Consider the following 19,498-nt stretch of genomic DNA (forward strand, 5'->3'; position numbering starts at 1 on the left):
GATTCTATCAGGTCTCATTTTCTTGTAGACTCTGTATATTGTAGGAGGATAAACAATGCTCATGGGATGTGTGAGAACACTCTTCAGAGCAACCTGTTTCAAAACCACATCGGAATGAAGTAAACACATATGGTTCGTCACAAATCTGCTCAAATATTCTACATGAATGTTGACAAATATATTTAGAAGAAAATCCATGCAATTTGATTGTGTCTTGGTGTGCTTTTATCTACTCAAGATCAAAGAACAATACTTATACAAAATACAATATGATTTCAGGTGACCATGGAAACAAGTTATTTTTAGCTTTAACAATGAGTCATCCGTCCCCCTTTGAAGATAATCACCACAGTTATAGTGCCAACCAATAAGACATATTTTTTCAAATGCAAACACTCTACAACATAAGATCTTTGAATTGAGGTAAACAGTATATACGTGCATACAACACAATCATCCCACTGATACCTGGGTCTAAATAATATTGCCAGTATGAAAAAAAAGAGAAAAATTCCTTGGTGTGTGTGAGCTAAACCTCTATTAACGCTGATAGCTCTGTAAGCACTGCATCTGTGGCCATTTCTTTATAGCCACTTCAATATTCGCTTGTGGCTCTGAATATCGCATGTAGCTCCTTTAACACCAGGTGGGGTTGTCAACAACACTATAGAGGCAGCACTTTCAGCCTATATGAGCCGGAAAACCTGTCCATCTTATACACACCCGAGTGTGTGAATGTGTGACATACACTCTCTTCCTCTTAGGGCCTCTGGTGTGTTTCAGATGCACATTATGAATGCTGCTCTGTCTAGAACTGGCGTGAAAACTGAATGCTCTGCAACCCACAGGTCCAATCTGAAGCATTTTCCCTTTGCAGGTCTGTTCTTTCAATAATTCATGAAATGTGTTTTTTGTTCTTCCTTGACCCTGCACAACACAATACATCCCCCACAGCATGGCTCCCCTCCATGCATACAAGTTTGCCAGTCTAATGATGGAGCAATGAGTATTTCCAACTGCTCAGTTGCACCAGTGATCTCACACAGAGAGTGTCACTGCTATATCTCATTTGAATTTTACTAACACTACAGCGCCGGGCTTTAGGCAGCAAATGTGTTTATTAGCCATCTGTTACACTGTGTGCCAGGATGTGAGGGGAAATGGCTTCAAGAAGTTATGGGTTACAGATTGTGAGACTTCTGCTCTGCGGTATAGATGTATTCCCATATTGATAGCTGACCTCCAAAATCTGCTGCGATGATTTGTGAGTGCTTGTATAGTTGAAAAGAAAAGAGGAAAACTGACAGTGATTCAGCAAGAAGGTGGGCCGAGTGGCTCTGCTGGAGCATCATCTTCAGCATGATTATGATAATTGGTCATATTGTGAAGGAATTAGCAAGCTTTAGAAATATGAAATGGGCTCCGAAGTGGACGGATACACCCGCACACAGAAACAAATTATCATTCTAATCTCATACAGTAGATGCTCTATCTTGCTTCTTTGGGAAGCCGGTCTGGGTCTTTTTGGTCTTATTAGAAAGACACTCAATCAACAAGTAAGAATGTTAGCTCATCCCAGTCCATCTGCTGTGCTTTCATAACTCATTAATGGAATCCTCACCCCCCCTGCTCCTGGTCAGGATTACACATACAGACCCTACGATTGCATTTCACTCAGACTCTATTTCAGAATATGGCAGCAGCATTAAATTAGCAAATTGTTGGACACTTCCAATACTGACTCCATGTGCTGAAATCACATAATATTTCATTGGTCGCAGAAAAAAAAAGAGAATTGGACAGGATTGAGGGAGAGTAAGAGAATGAAACAGAAGGAAAGTAGAGTTAATGGAATCTCTTATCAGTTACATTAAGTTCTGTGAGGACTGTCTGTCAATGCGTTTACTCAAATGCCTCATGTCGGTCGGGTGCATTAAGCCTTAGCTTTTTAGTAAAAGCAATTTAGGGTGACTGTATAGCAATGGAATTCTTTAATACTGTAGATGCTTTGTGCTGTGAATGCATTACACAGGGCAATGCAACAAAGACAGCAGTTAGCAAATATGTTCTGTCTGAGTCAAACAACTCAATGTCTCAATATTGAAATGAAAGTCGGAGGCACACCAGGCATATCAAGAAGTTAAATTCAGTGCTCTTAAATTATTAGCTGCCAAGAAGTCAAAGTGTTATTAGATGTGCCATTTGCAACAAATCAGTACTGATTGATGTAGGTCGACTTTGTCAAAGATAAATAACTAGCAGATATATCCCTACAATCCCTTTGCTGACAAGAAAAACACAGGAGAATGCTAAAAAATAGCTAGCTTAGTTATTTTCACAGGGTAGGAAAATAATAATAAAAACACATGTTAGTAGACAACCATTGATTCCTTGTGCTCTGCAAGCAGATGGGATTAGCCTTTCTGTCAGCAGAGCTGAGGAGCCAACAACTATAAATAATATCTGAAGAATATGGTGATTAAAGGATTGTTTTTATATGAATACATTAATTTAAAACCATCCCCCTTATTTCAACCACACCACAACACTTTATCCCACTCAGTTCCCTCCCCTTATCCATAGCAGGAAAGTTTAAATCAGTAATAAAATATTCATATGCAGCTATTTGCTTGAGAGAATAATTTATTTTCTTGGGAGGATGCCTCTTTTTGTGCAACTCTGGAATCCTTGAGGGATGGTTGTGTTGTGAGTTGGTGCACTTTGATCAGTGGGAATGAAAAGTTGGTTTCAGATGGGGATCAGAGTAAAGAGAGGAGAAGGATTCAGACAAGGGGACCTTGCCATTCACGTTAATAGATTGTGAATACTGAGAGCATGCCTTGTGGACACCATGTCATCATCCTGACACCGGGATCTTTGGGGCGGTGCCAGCAGGGAGGCATGCACTGCAGAAGGTGGAAAAGCAAAGCCATTTGAATAAATGTTTAACAGCCTTGCCTATTCAGGGAATAAAGAGCACTTGGTTTGTTCTGAGATGATGTAGTGTTTATCTTGTCATTAATATTACCTATTTAAAAACTAAACTGCTTCGGTGTACAGTATGTGCTTTTTTCACCGCCCTATGAAACCCCATATATACATATTTATATAACACTGGCAAGAAGCAGAAATATAATATTTTTTTTAGATTGACTTTTTTCTACTTTAGGACTTTAAATCTTTACCTTCTCTCTACACTCATTACCTACCAATACAATCCAGCAAGTCCTGCAGTGGACAGTTGCTCACACACACAAGCAGCTGAGAGCTAATGACACTATGTTAAACAGGTTATGAGGCTTGCCCAAGACTTTAAATAGCTCTTCTTTTATCAGCAATACACTGGAATTATAATTTCTCATAGTCTGAGGTACTTTCAAATCATATCTTTTATCTGTTTTATAACTTTGTCTTTCTCTTACAGCTCCCAAGTTGGTACTAGATCTCACTAAGTACTTTATCAGCACTAGTAGGGAAGAAAACATGTTCACAAGTGTCTATACTCTGAAGCAGAATGATGTTCTGTTTAAACTTCTGAAACAGGTTTAGACATCAGTATGCTCAGGACAATGCCATTACGCTATGCTGTATCCCTTTTGGTCTACAGCTCAGTACTGGACGGTGAACAAAGGATGTATGTGAGCTTATACCCATACTATGTATATCATCATTTAATACATGTTTTTACTTCTGCATTCACATAATGTGCTTTTAAAACAAAGTGTCTTGTATGAATATTGCTTCATATGACAAATGATCTTGAATAAAATAAAGAACACTCAACAGAAACACAAATATTAGCAAAAGAAAAAGGTAACAATTTACTTTAAGCCACCGTTAACTAAAGCACATTAAAGCGGTTCATACTTTATAACACAATGTAAATACATTTGAAGTGTTTATTAATAAAAAGTATTTTGCAGCAAACTGTAGTTCCTCAAAACATAATTCATCATTAGAGAGGAATTGTTCTGCTTGTAACTACTATAAACGATACATTGGGGGACTTTAATGGAAAATACCTACTGTATATTCATTACCACCAGACTACTATGGCATTGAAGAAAGCAAGATAAAATAAAAACCTCTATGACAAAAAAAGAGGTTACCTCTGTGATACCTAAAAAGAAAAATCTTTCGAGCCACAGTGGCATTATGACCTACTAAAATATGACATATAGAAGGAAATCACTCAGCAGGGGAGCACATGCACATTCTTTCAGAGAAAAGTGCAAGGACTTAAAATACAATTGAAAAGGATGTCAAAGGAATATAAAAATCAAAATAGGTGGCCAGAAAATATGCTGCACACAAGAACACCTTGATATGAGGAAAGCAGAGTCATCTCCAGAACTGAAAGTAGAAGTAGATTGCCTCAAAGGCACAACTCTAAGTGGAATATAAGATGACTGTAAGGCAATGTTTCTATCCTTGTTGTTCACTCCCAGATTACAGCTGTATAATGTCCTCTGTGTCTCTGGAGCAGATCTGTCATAACACAGGCCTGCAAGGGCTGGCCACAGTGACACACTATGAAGACAATGCGTTTTCCGTTTTAAAAAGGATCTTTCACTTTCGGTTGTGGTCTAAAACTATGGTCAATATTAAGGATAAACATATAGAGTCTTCTGAGATGAGTGTGTGCCTTCACCTCAACTAATTGTTAAAAACAGATGTCTGGAGTTACTGGCTATGGCTAAATAATAGCCAACATAATAAATCTAAAACATACCCTTTTATATAAATATGCCCAACCAGCCTCCCAGTAAGAGGCTGCATGTAATCTGTATCTCCCAAGGCTCATTTGTTTTAAATGTATACTGTTCCTATGCTGCCTGGTGCATACAGCTTGATATGTGGTTGTAATGAGCGACATGATGTGATACAGATTGGTCAGGTTCAGTTTTTAAGCTGCTAAGTGATAACAAATAAGAGGTAATCAGCCCATGCATGTTAAATATGTATGTTTTGTAGAAATGTTCTCATATCATGCTACAATTATATTATAAAGAGTTCAACATCTAACTAGACATTTTTCTTCAGCTGTCAGTTTTGTATTCTCGTAAATTAGTCATTTGTATGCATGCAATCCTGCTGAGAATATGAGTTCCATCCATAAGAGTAACAATGTAATGTTTTCTCCATCGGTTAAGACCTACTGAAAGTCTGATGCGTAAATATTTAACACACACATTCTGTTCACATTTCACTGACATCCAATATGTGTGAGCAAGTGAAAGTGTATGCAACATAATGTGCAAGTGTGGGTGGTGGCTTCTGTCAGTCTGAATGTGTCTACTTTGAAGGAACCGTCAAGATTAGTCAAAGTCTAATCTTGACGGTTCCATAAAGTGTATGTCCATATGCACAAACCATAAAGCATACTCACCAAGAAGAGCAGGCGGAAGTTGGCGAGCTGTCCGAAGAAATCCTCCACACTGACTGAATGGGGGTCAAAGGCCAAAAAACTGCCTATATTCTCGTAGAGCTTTTGCATGTTCTTGTGCATCGTTGACAGTTTTTCATACTGCTCCCTTGAATGCTTGGAGAAGCCGTGAGAAAACAGGGTTAAGGAAAAATGGAGTACAACATCAAACACAGACTGAGTATATTCAAAGGCACTGTAATCATCAATGTAATGACACCCCACCAATATGTTCATCCATGACAAAACAGGCCATTGTAAGAAATGATCACTTCAGAGGCTTTTGACTACAGCATTCAAAAGCCCACCTATGTCAAGGTCAACAAAACAAAACACTGGATAAAGAAGGGTCAGAGACAATTTAATGTGCCATTACAATAACCTCTCCAACTCACTTTGGAGTCAATGGCATGGTGAGCTAATAGCTGCAGCCCTGGAGTAATGGAAATGTGTTTTGTAGTCAGCAGCATGACACAGATGGTTGCTGGAAAAGCTGATTGCAGTCATTGTTCTATTGTTTCTCCCAACAACAGTGGGGTCAGGTTGTTTTGAACCTCACAGCTCACGTCGCACTGTGTAATTTACTGAACAGGCGAGCACTTTTCTCCTGGTGAATGGCTATTGACAGCCGACATCAGTTAAGCATTATCACAGCAGCCACTGACCTCATGGAGACTGCACTTGGACACTCTAAGACTACACAACTTTGCACAACATACACACATATATATATATATATATATATATTGTATATAAACTAACATATAAACACATGCCTGCACATGCTCACAAAGGCAGACAAAAAAAGAACTGCCATTATTTTAAACTGTGTGTGTGTTTTAAATAATATTAATGGTTATTCTTAAGTGTCTTTAGTTATTACATTTATATTTTCTATAAGAGCTCAAAGCTTATGACTATGATTTTTTAAATGTGTTTTTTTTTGTTTTATTTGTATAGGGCTAGGCATCTGTTCCATTGGTCACCAAACATGGTACTTAAAGGTGGGGTAGGTCATTTTGGAGAAACCAGCTCGAGTGCGCTAGAATTTGAAAATACACAACCGGAAAAAATCTGCCACTTCCTTACAGAGCCCCTCCCCAACACACACGGACGCGCACATGACCAATGAGGGCACGAGATAAGTGTGTGCACAGATGGAAGGCTGACAGGCAGGTAGGCCATCCAGTTATTTTAGCCGGGCCGGCTAAAATGATTGGTCGTGCTTTTTACAGTACTACGGCTTCCACAGATGACATGTTTGTATGAATGTTTTGTCAAAGCACTTCAGATATTCATTGCTATCGGGATGTTAAGAGCATTCCATGGAATATAACAAAAAGTGTATCTCGAGCCGGTTTCTCAAACTTACATACCCCACCTTTAAAGGTAAGTGCTGTGATCTCACAACGTGGCAACACTCCCTAAATAGGCCAACATGAATGAGCAGTCAGGTGATCAGAAATCATGTTGTGCCAGATTACTCTATTAGCTATTCCTCGTTGAACAGAACAAATGGTGAGCTTGCACCACTTTGTCAAAGTTGACATTCAATTTACCTTTGATAATCCTATGAGAGCGTTAACAACCTTTCTGATAAAATAGCCGATCATGGATGGATGGATGGACCTTTGGTTTTAGAGAGAATACTTCTATGTTTCCTGATGTAACAAGCTAATACATGTAATATTCTCAATAAAACCAAAACTTAATAGTTTAGCTTATGAGTCGATATCATCGTTTTTTAGACAGTTTGGGCACCATTTCATTTCACAGTAAATGTCCAAAAATCCTGAATATCCTATAATAATTGATATCTGTATTCAGTTTAAGTGTTGAGAAAAAAGGCTTTTAATACAGATATAAACATTGATTTTTGAAGGGTCCGTGTAGAGACAAGCATGATTCAATTGTGCATCTGAATGTGTTGCTAACATATTAAGGCAGCTGCCTCTTGCTCACAGCATCACAGGTACAAATAGACACAATAAGTGGCATATGCAGTCGCCTTGGCAACATACACAAGCTGGTGGTACAACATGACGCCTGTGATTGTGTGTCAAGGTTAAACAGTTATAAGATATTGTTATTTGTTAACAATATGCAATGATCATGTGAAGGTCCCAGATTTTTCTACAATGCCATTTATTCATAATTTCTGTCTGTCCTGTCGTCTTTGCATATGTCCATGTTCAGAGATGTTTCTTTAGGCACACGTGTAACTCACATTTCCCCCACATGAATACAGTCATATGTGCCTGTACAAATGTGATGTATTTGTGTTCTAAGGTAAGTGTGTATGGATGGATAGGCTTTGTGTAGCTGACAGAGAAAAAAGCCCTGACAGGGTCGGCTGGTTGGAATAACTCCCTGCGGGCTAGTGTTTACCAAAGTCCAGGTTAGCACCGAGCCCACACACCGGCCCGATGGATGGACTCATCCTTCTGTCTCTCTTCTTCCCTATCTCTATTTCCTTGTCTGCCTGGACCTGATGTATCCCCCCTGTTTCTGTCAGCTTGTCTTTATCTCTCCTTTTGTCCACCTCCCCCTCACTGCACTTGTGTGTGAAAACCCACAGGCCCTACGTTTGGATGTCAAATTAAACTTTGCCAAAGAAATATATCTTTTCAACATCCAAACTTCTGACAGAGTTGTAATGTATTTACGTTTTTTTGTTTGGTAACGTTTTGAAAAGGCCCCTTGGAGAGGAATAAATCCATTTCTAGGGACCAATCGGCCACAAACCAAACCATGTGATGATGACGACCCACATCTTATTTTTTGGTATAGTCATGCTCTGACCTGGAATGTTATTTTCTACAACTGTTATATGTTTTTGTATCTGAAATTCCCCATGACGTACTGCTACTGCTCTGCCCATAGACTTTTAAGTTCATTTGTCAATCTCTGTAAAGCTTTTTCTGGTTAAATAAAACACAATATATACTGTATATATTTGTGCTTCATCTAATAAAACAACCACAGCCAGTTCCAAGTACTAGACTATGCTTCACTTAACATGCCCCTTCTTAATTCCTAGTCGCTGTGAATGGAAGATTTCCTCAAAAGGAACATAAAATGAGAAAGCATAAATATGTATAGTGTTAATGAAAACAAAGATCAGCAACAGGTTCATGCCAGAGAGCGATCCAACCATTAATGTGTCAAATTAGCAGTAACAGTGATGTTGATATTGCATGGTGATTTGTATTCGATATTGATTCCTCTCAGCAGCAGAGTCCACACCGCCTTTAGTTTGTATGGTCGGGTCACAACTGCTGCCACCCTTGTAGGATTTAACGTAGGATAAACATTAGTAAAATATTGAGGCAGTGGTTCTTTTTTGGTGCTTGCTGTGGCTTTTTCTCTGCTCTCCCCCGCTTAGTCTCTTTCACACACACACGCTGAAATACACAGTGGTAGATGTGTCCCGCCGGGGACTGGACTGGGGGGGGGGGGGGGGGACTGGACTGACTGGGCTTTTGCTCCTTGTACCACATCAAAGACATGTCATATTGATGGAGCCTGACACACACTATCCTGCAGCAACACAACCGGAGCTGGAGCCTTCATCAAACACACATACTGACACAGGATGAACAGGCAACTCACACACACGCACACACACACACACACACACACACACACACACACACACACACACACACACACACACACACACACACACACACACCCCCACACACACACACACACACACACACACACACACACACACACACATTGTACTTTTAAAAAATGTACACAGTCACACACCCAATGTTGTAATGTCCCTCTGCCAGCTTGTCTGTTACTCTTTCCTTTCCCTTAGTTTCTAATAGCCATTATTGTCTCCTTCTCCAAAGATACATCTTTGTTCTATGTTTTTCTCCTTTCTTCCTGTCTACCACTCTTTTGAACACATTCCCTTTATAATTCTTTCTACACCTCCCCTTGAAATTCCCTCCATACCATTCTCTCTCTATAACAAAAACTTATTTTTATTTCTCTTCTACTCAGAGTGAACTTTCAGAGGTATGCTGTCTGAGGTGTCTCTGGTATTCACTTGGGCTTGAGGCAGAGCAGGGAGCAGAGGCGATGGGTCTCCAGGTAAAGCATCATGCAGCCTTTAGTTGCCCCGACCATGTTTGTCAGTCTGCGCTCTCCCCTTCTAGCTGTCCTCATATTGTACTGCCTGCCCTCCATGTGCACTGCACCTCAACAACCTGAAGCAAGACGATTGCTTGGGGGCTCCATCTTTTAAATATGGATACAACTAAAGATGTATGTGGATTCCTAACTGGTTTATTATGATATTGATTAGATTTGAACATTTAAAAAAGTATCTCTAAGCCTCATCCTTCTTAACTGTCTGTAAGCCAATGAATGACTGTTTAAAGACTATTTAAATAACTGAAGCTGGCACAGCTGGAGGATAAACAATTATAGTTCAAAAGAGGCTGATGGAATAACAGCAAGTCACTAAACATAACACACTCAGGGTAGACTTGCACAACTCCAGTTTCTGACAGCGTCTTATCTGACAGTGTTGATTTACAAAGACAATGTCAAATGTGATGGCAGTGCTCTGCTAGTTCATGTTTTTATAATTCTCCCTCTCTCAACTCTTCTGTTTCTCCTGTCTCCTATAAAACCCCAGCCTATCCTTGTAAAAATCTAGAATTAGTTCCTTGTCCTGCCACAGTGTCCTCATTACTGTCTTTAATCAGTCACTTTTTATCTGTGTGTTTGACATGCCAGAGAGGGTACATTTAACATCAGTAAGCTGCGATTAAGGGCACTCATTTTTAACACCACAAAGTGACATCAAAATCATATCCAAGTCAGACTTACCCCAGATGTAAAACAAAAAAAAGGTTTTTGGAGCTATTACATTTTGTAATAAAAGCTAACCGAGAAGAGGAAAAACTTGAGGTATGCCATTGACTCCAAAGTTAAAACAGTTTTCACAATGGCCACCTATGAGGATGGCAATAAATTACCTGGTTTGTTTACCTGTGTGCATGAGAGAGTTATTAAAGTGCTGCATAAAACCTTGCAGTGGGGGCCCAAAAAGCTTCCTCAATAAATCTCCTGTAACCTAGTTACATTAATGTTTATTTAATGCTTTTCCTATGTGCGTCCTGGCCCCCTCCATCCAAGGCCCCACACTAAGCCTGCTTTCCTCCTAGCCCCACCATCGCTACTCCCTTTATCCCCACACCTACTGCCAACAGCCCCTGTGGGCCAAATTACACTAAAGCTGCCCGCTGACTGGACACAACCCATCATGTTGAGAGTGAGATGAGAGAGGGATGAAGGAATGGAGTGCAGAGGTAGAAAAAGAGAGCATACCGACTACTCAAATCCGTTTATAATTCTGATCTGTTTTTGCACTGTAACACATATGCAATTCTTTGTTTGATCAAAAAAGGGAAAGTTTCATAATACTCTGTTGATACTTGTACAGATTCCTCCGTGTTAGCCAAGAACATTTTAGAATGACTCTCCAAAAGCCAGGTTCCTGAGTGAGGAGGACAGGATCATTCTGCTGTGTGTGTGATACACTCGGAGAAGGTTTGCAGGGCGGAAACAGAAAAGAGTCTGACAGCGTCCTGAAGTGGGCCTTCACATATACACTGGGGCTCTCAGAGGGAATTAGCAGAGCAGCCAGCTTTTGGAAAATAGTGATGTGACCTGGTGCTGAGGTGGAGGGAGGAGGTGGAGGGAGGAGGAGGAGGAGGAGGAGGAGGAGGAGGAGGAGGAGGAGGAGGAGGAGGAGGAGGAGGAGGGGGGATGGTTAAGTGAAGAAAGGAAAAGCAGGAAGGGGAGGAGGGGAAAGGAATTGCTCAAATATAATGCAACTCCTTTCCATGTCAATGAGTCAATGACACTAATGCTCACCATCTAATTTGGCATGCTAGCATTTATAATTCTGCAATTGTCATTAAAATAACTTAAACATATTCTAATTCATCCTCTGAAGTTCATGAATATATATGCCACAAGGCAATCTGTCCAATAACTATCAGGACAAATAGGTCCAGAACACATGTGTCAACATTACTGTGGAGCACGATGAAGAGTCAGGGGCTCACATACTTTAATTACTAAATCTAGGGGAAGTATTGATGTTTGCATGACATTCTGGTGTAATAAATACAAAATTCAAGACATTTTACCCCAGATCAAATTGGCAGACAGGCTGTCTGAACAAAGCTGAACCAGCATTCAACATTTCAAGTCCAAGAGTCCTGCTGCAACCTTGCCAAATAAAGAACTGTGGAAATATCCCCTGCAGCAGAAATACTTGTCGAGTGTATTTGAACAAGACCTGCATTTGCTAAACTATTATATTCCACTCTGGATAATAAATGACTTAATACCAGAAGAACAAGAGAAAATATGTTTAGGCCTCAACACTCAGCTTATATCAAATGGGAGCTGAGGAGACCAAGAATACAACAATTCAAGTCATGTTCATTTCACATGGTGAAAATAATTAAATCTGTGACAAACTGAATGCCTTAGTGAACCAATACTCTCTTTGAATATTGCTGGACGTTGTCCAAAGTAATCAAAGCAACACCTTGGATGAAAATCCAGTGTGCCATCAATAAACTCTATCCTGTTGATCAGTCGTTGCTACTGCACACACACACACACACACACACACACACACACACACACACACACACACACACACACACACACACACACACACACACACACACACACACACACACACACACACACACACACACACACACACACACACACACACACACACACACACACACACACACACCCATTTCTTTGCTGCCAAACTGTTTCCTCCCCCTCCCCCTCTCTGTTGGATTACAGAAGGTGCCAACTGGGTGATTACTCGATGCCATCTCCCTCCCTTTCGCAAAATGTAATTAATGTAATACTTAGTGTGGCGCTGCAGTGATCAGACTCTGCGGTAACCTCCTAACCTTCATGTTCTCAGTGTCTCAAATGCTTCCTTAAGTTACTTTGCAGCCATATTACAAAATATTTAAATCTGTTACTTCACATTACGCAAACACACATGCATATATATATATATATATATATGTATCTAGAAGACAGAGTGTGTACAATAGTGTATGCTGAATTCACCAATATCATATACATATATATTTAATAACTCAGATGGATGTATTTTTCACACATCACAAGTACAAGTACATTGACCTTTCAATATCCTCTCCAACAGCTCTTCCCTACTTTTTCTCTTGAAATTAAAAGCCCGATTTGATGTCAATTTTACTGTCAATTTATTCTGCCCGTCTGCCCATGAAATATTTATACCTGTAGAGAGGAAGGTTGTTTCTGCTTAAGCATTCAAAGCCCTTCACTACAGCACCCAGCTGGTGTTGAAACAACTCAATGAGGGGCAGGCTGTTGGGTGTAATGACTACATCTGAAAGGGAAAAGAGACTATATAAATTAGATATGAGGGGATTAGGTCCATGGGAATGACCTGCTGAATCATGAATAGGCTATTCAAAAGGAAAGAGGTAGCATGGAACAATTAGAAAAATAATTTGGTGTCCACGATAATGGTGCCTGTGAGTGAGTGTATTTGCACACAGCACAGTCCCATTAAAGATTATTGAAAAAAACACACCCACGCACACAAACAATTTTTATCTTTGATGACCTTTTATGGCGTTGTCATCCTTTCATCCTTATCCAAAGCCATCTCATGTCACATCAATGCCCAGGGTGTGTGCCTCTCAGAGTAATTTTCCCAGAGTGGAAACATGATAATGCAAATCCACTGTGTTTACAATGTTCATACTTGTCAAACTGTAAAAGGTCAAGTCTCTCGCTTCCTCTGGTGCTGATCTAATCGGTAAAACATCAATCCTTACCTCTACATTACAATGGCTCACAAGAGGCCTCTTGAAGAGACACATGTAAAAGACAACAGCCATTTGTGTGATGCGGTTTGGCTAAACAATATTACACATGTCCACAGAAAACACATTTGGAGTGCATGTTTTGATTTGTACCATTCAGAAAAATACCCACGAGTTATCTTTAAGATTCCAGTGATAACTAGTGTTGAATATTTATTAATTTGGTCTACAATATATTTATTTTATTTTTAACCTAGTGGAATCGTGTAGGACAATTCATACATAATGGTAATTTTATAATTACACATTATTTTAGTTGAATTTGAATCGTGATGCATATAATATACACCTCTGTACTGAAATACCATACACTAATGTTCTATCAACACAGCTAGTTTTATTTCAAAAACACTGTTGCTGCCAATGTTGCTGCATTGTATCTCATTTACATTGCCCCACTTTCTGACCTGGCTTGCTTTATTTTTAGATGTTATATTAGGATGCTAACACACTATGATCCAAGTCTCCTACTGAGGAGGCAGACATGTTTTTCTTAGCAGTATGATCAATATAAAATACTTGTTCTGATGTTTCTACTAAGGGAAAAAAAACAAATGTGTGGGACGCACAGTATAGACTTGTTTTTCCACCACACATGCCATGTCTATGCAGTTCTATGCGACAATGACAGTGATGAATCACAATTGCTGGTCTGCACTTTTTCTTTTGTGCTCCGTCTCTGCCTCTCAGCCTCTTTATTTTAACAGTCTTTATCTGCCTCTAATGAGCGTTTTGCTACGTTACTCACTGGCAGACATGCTCGCCTATTGTTCTGTCTGTTTCATAACAACAGTATGCTTTCTATAGATTTGTACAATATATGTCACAATCAAATAAATGTACAGTATGGATTGCAATTTGCATATGTCCTACGTCAATTTAGAAACGGGTCAATATTATGTTCAATCTTATATTGATTTCCAATAATATCAATTAATGTATTGTTATTATATCTATTTTAGTTTTGTATTACAGATTAGACTTTATAGTTTGAGTCAATGATAATCTTATGGTGTCCAAGGCATGTTGAGCATGGGATAAATGGCACCAACCTGCTGCTGTATTTCTAAAGGGGATATCTTTGGAGCTGCTGTGTCTCCAGTTACCCTCAATCATGCAAGTACTTTCATATTCACTAGTTAAATGTAGTAAATAACAAAAATGTCAACAAGAAAAAGCAAGTACTTATCATTGACTGAACAATAACAGATGCCGGAACTAAGGTAATGGGGTTAACTATTTTCTTTACAATCTACTTCTTCGAGCCACTTCAGAAACATATGTATTTGAAAAGTGCCTTTTGACCAAGGTTTGCTCACAGCATGACCAGATTACATCTTCTTTGTGTGATCACGGTGCATAAAGCTGGAAATGGGACCTCTATGGTGGCCACTTAATGCATGCCTCCTGAACAGACCAGTAATCAAGTCAGACAGCGCAGTTTGCAAATAGACATCATGTCGGGCTGCCTTTGATGTGCGCCTGGAGACTGCCGGGGAGTGTTTTAAATGTCAATGGAATCTCCCATGCAACCCTCTGTGCTGCACAATGAACAGAACATTTTCTTGAATTTCTTGATATTATGTAAATTACATCGATATGCTGTAAATAACTTGATCATAAAATCAAGCGTTGTTCTCTTCTAATATGGGAATGGGAGCAAGGGTTAGTTCACTGGATATAACACATATTATTTCCACAATCCACAACAAAGACGGATTTATTCCAATCAATTAGATATGTAAGTGTATGTGTGTGTCTGTGTGAATCTGTGTGTATGTTTGTGAAAAAAGGAATACTGACAAAATCTGACATTTAGCAAGGTCAACTAGTGTTGAATCATGAAATGTGCTTGGATAAAATGATGATCAATGTCTTAATTGTTTCACTTATATATTCAAAATATGGTATTCAATATTTTCATTAAAGGTTTGTGGTTTCTTCTGTAGCTTTCAAATGCCTTATCTGTAACTATGAAGATGGTTTAAGAATGCATGCTTAGTGCCAAAAGTATGAGAGTACATTGTATTTCAATTGGTAAAACTTGTGTTTTAAATAAACAACTAACAAAACTGATGGTGTGATATAAATAAAAGAAACATAATATTGATCAGATTCCTTCAGTAGGACCACTGGCCCAGCAGCTAGCGTGACAAACCCATTCAGCAGGTCAGCCTATCCGGCCCCATGGTTCAGTGTGTTTACGTGTGTCTGTGCGTGAGTGTATGTGTGCGTGAGTGCATGCAGAGGGAAAAAAAGAAGGGCTACATTTCGATTCTTTAAGCCAATGAAGACCATTATAAGACCACTTACATTTCTTTGTTGAAAACACTTTCAGCCTAATGAAGTGTCCAATGAGTAGAGTTAGAAGTAAAAATAAGATGCTATCCACTAAAGACTTTGAAGAAAGACCAGGGGAAAGTTATTGGTGGTCAACCATCTGCTAAATTGAAAAATAGTGGATGTTACAAAACAAAGTTAGCCTTTAAAATCCAAACCTATACTTTTCATTTTGTGCTGTAATCATAAGTGGACGTTCCTCTGTGATTGACATGCTGTAAATTAAGCTTCATTTTCACAACTGGCAGAGAGCCATGACAAACACAACTAGGGTAAATTCAAATAATCAGTGGTGAGGCATTGAGGTCAAATCGGGACGCTTTAAATTTCCTTTTATTTCATTAATCAGACATGAGTGTCATAAGTAGTTGTCAATGACGGGGAGTGAGAGAAGAAAAGATGCAGACCATGGGGAAAGGAATAATGGAGCTGTCTCCATTGGCAACGCAGAGGCACAGAGGCTATTTTTAGCAAATTAATTTAAGGCTCTAAATAATTAACTGATAATTATCTGGCAATCAAGAGTAAGATAAAATGATCTCGCCATGAGGTTTTTTTGTCATGCGCCTCAGCAGGCGGCTGGAGGAGCTTTGTGTGACTCGCTAGTCAGAAAACTGCTGGGTGACATGGTGCCAAAAGAGGAGAATTAAAAAAGAATGACAGGAGGAATTCAGTAAGATGTACTCCCTAAAAGGCAAGAGGATTTGCCAATGAATCGTGCCTAATGAGTAACGGATAAATGGCACGTACAATCTCTTTGAGGGTAGGATGTTAGATGCATGTAGCAGTTGTCCTCCATGTGTTTATCGCGTTTATACACATAAACATATAAGCAGTCACAGATGCACATGTGACACACATCTTGAGACATTGCCTGGCAGAAAGCATAATAAAATGCAATTACACCACATACAGTATTATACATGTCATCCAATAACTGACTAGCATTGAACTGCATAAACCTGGCGTCAAACTAAGCATACAAATCTGTCGACCCATCCTTTGCTCCAACACCTCTACATTTGTACGGCTTCCTTAACTATCATGTTAATGGGACATATCTAATTGTAAGGCCCTGTTACTGCTTAATTGCGGTGGAGGGAAAATGAATCCCCGCTGGATAATAAAGAGGATGCAGGTTTTGGGCAGTTACCCATTGGCTACCCTATCTATATAATCATCACTTTTCAGTCTTTCCATAATACTAATAATACATCTAGAACTATAAAACACTTGATGTGTCCTTATAAATAACCAGGGAAGATGACAACAATGATAAATAAATACAAATAATTAAAAGTCTAAAGGCCAACACAGAGATGCGTTCTTGTTCTTACTCTGTACTGGAAATGTAGTTCTGAAATGTAACAACATGCAACAATTATAATGAAAAAAATGACTGATTTCAAAGTAAATAACCATCTGAAAAACACTTATATTAACGAGATAACATGTTATTTATTTCCTCCACATATGTTTGCAAACGGGGTCCTATAAAGGTTTTGGGATTACAGGGAGGTCACAATTAGCTTGACAGTTTGATGTGCTTTGGTGAAAGCTAAGGTTGACAGGCCTACCTATCCTCCCCACTGTGCAACCTTTTATAAAATCAATGCCACCACTAAACACAACTCTCTCCTGTGGAGCTGGGTCCTGTTACAGCCTCATTTCCCCGTCTCGTGTGGGAAGGAAAACACAGACAAACGGATAAATTAGAACCTCCCATTGGGAAGTGACAACACTACTGACAGTAACATTGAACAAAAACCAAATGTATTTATTGAACACTTGCATTTAAACTTCACTTTCTTCAGCCAATTATAGTTTCTTTGCTCCACCAAAACATAGAGCTATCTGTGCAAATCATTGTTATTGGCTTAATTGGTTGTCGATGGGTGACATAGCAAAAAGGTTTTGGAGGCTTGTAAACAAATCCAAGAATAGGATCTTAACAGCAAGTCGACCGCTGAAGAAAACATTTGCTGAAATGATATCTGCTGTGATACAAACATGTTTCACCCTGGAAAATACTGCAATACATATGTATTATCACAACACAAACATAAAGGAGTGTGAGGACAAGTCTTGAAAGGGGATGACAAGGCATGTATTAAAGGAGCCAATAAACAATATATTTATTGATAGGTGTTTCATCTCAAGGAAGGAGCTTGATAGTCAACTATAGATGATAGTCGTGCTAGGGAACAAAACAGACATTAAGACCCCAAAATCCTTTGCAAACGGAACATTGATTCATTGCTGCAGTAAACAGTTTTTCTGGGATCAATTTGGGAATAATTTTCACATAATCTTTATGAAGACGGGTAGCTGAGTAACACACACACACACCACAACACTAAAGGTATGTAGCTCAGCTGCGTTACCTGCTACAACTGCTCCATTTGGCAGGCTGTTGCTGTAATTTGCATCAGATTACATGCCCACAGAGGCAAACGCTCCGTAATGGGTAGCATCATCCTCTGCAGGTGGCGGGGGAAGAAAACGTGAGCTGGGAACACAAAAATGATCTGCCACAAATGCTCACTTGTCATTGGCTGATTGCTGCTCTGATGACATCCATTTGTGCTCTGAGATATCATTTGCATCTGCTCAATCTCTCTTCATTAACATTAACTGCACCATTCCACAATGTGGACACATTAACCCAGTTATTTTCTAAATTACCATATCTGTACTTTTTTTAATTCTTGTCCTGCTGTCACTTGAAACACTGGAGAGTTGATAGGCCACTATGATACCCCTTCAAAATAAAGCCGCCTTTTATGCTCGTGGATAGAATATCTGTGTTTTAATTGTCACTTACTGCACTGTGCGGTTGTAGTTGTTTTTTTAACTAGACTGCGTGTATCTCACTTTTTTATCTTTGCTGACAGGGGTGAGTTGTGGGTTGATGGGGGTATTGAGCAAAAGAACAATCTATATCACTCATTAAAATGCAAATGTGTTTACCAAGTCTTGCTTTGATTCTGCACTAACAACAACCAGTGGGGAACAATCATGTATCAAACTTGTGTAGCGACCTATTGAACGCACGCCGACACCATGTAATGAAACAAGAGCTGAAATAAGAGCAGTTTCGACAGTCAATACAAATTCCTGTCATTATCCGAGAACGTGGAACAGAGACTTAAGCAGCACGAAATGACGCTGGCACAATTCCAAAGCTGAATTTCAAAGGAAACCTAGATTCATGCCCCAAATTAAAGACTATTACAAGTGAAACGGATAGAAAGTGCTAGTGTGCTCTGTAAGTAAACTTGGCTTAAAGCACAGCACCTGTTTATGCATTGTAATCTAATGCAGCTGGATAGACTTTGCGGGTAGCACCATTTAGGGTCCCCTGCTGACTGTGTCAAGAGAGGTACAGAGATAATAACACACCAGGTTTCTTATATAAATACTTTTGTAATATAAAACCTCCCCTCTAACTCAGTGGTTTCCAACCGTTAATGGCTTTTGACCCCTAAATGTGAAATGGACCCCTGTCTATAGGTTGCATATGTGTTATGATCAGCTCATCTGAAGAGTACGTCTGCTTCTAAGGTTGTTTGATCTGGTCGTTTTTAGAAGCCTAAAAAGTAAAACTATCCAGATAAAATATAAAATAAAAACTGTTTAAAATTAATAAAATCCTCTTTTTGAATTTCTTAGCCAGTTTTTAAAACTATAATATTGGTATGTTGTCAATACAAATAATGTATGTACCTTGAAGCTCCCCCAAAACATTCAAGGAAATGCTTTAAAGGACATCTAGTGTCTCTAAAAA

At 39.2% G+C, this 19,498-nt stretch overlaps 1 protein-coding gene across 10 annotated transcripts in view; it reads right to left on the minus strand.

The window, feature by feature from the left end:
• The window catches only part of diaph2 (diaphanous-related formin 2), a 402,550-nt gene that overhangs the window by 59,913 nt on the left and 323,139 nt on the right, over positions 1-19,498 (minus strand). For all 10 annotated transcript variants that reach the window (XM_034208121.1, XM_034208120.1, XM_034208122.1 and 7 more), the window contains one exon: positions 5,390-5,554. In XM_034208121.1, coding sequence (XP_034064012.1) covers positions 5,390-5,554 — 165 coding nt within the window. The remainder of the gene's footprint in view (positions 1-5,389; positions 5,555-19,498) is intronic.

The sequence above is a fragment of the Gymnodraco acuticeps genome, unplaced genomic scaffold (genome assembly GCF_902827175.1).
Source record: "Gymnodraco acuticeps unplaced genomic scaffold, fGymAcu1.1, whole genome shotgun sequence".
NCBI classification, from domain to species: Eukaryota; Metazoa; Chordata; class Actinopteri; order Perciformes; family Bathydraconidae; genus Gymnodraco; species Gymnodraco acuticeps.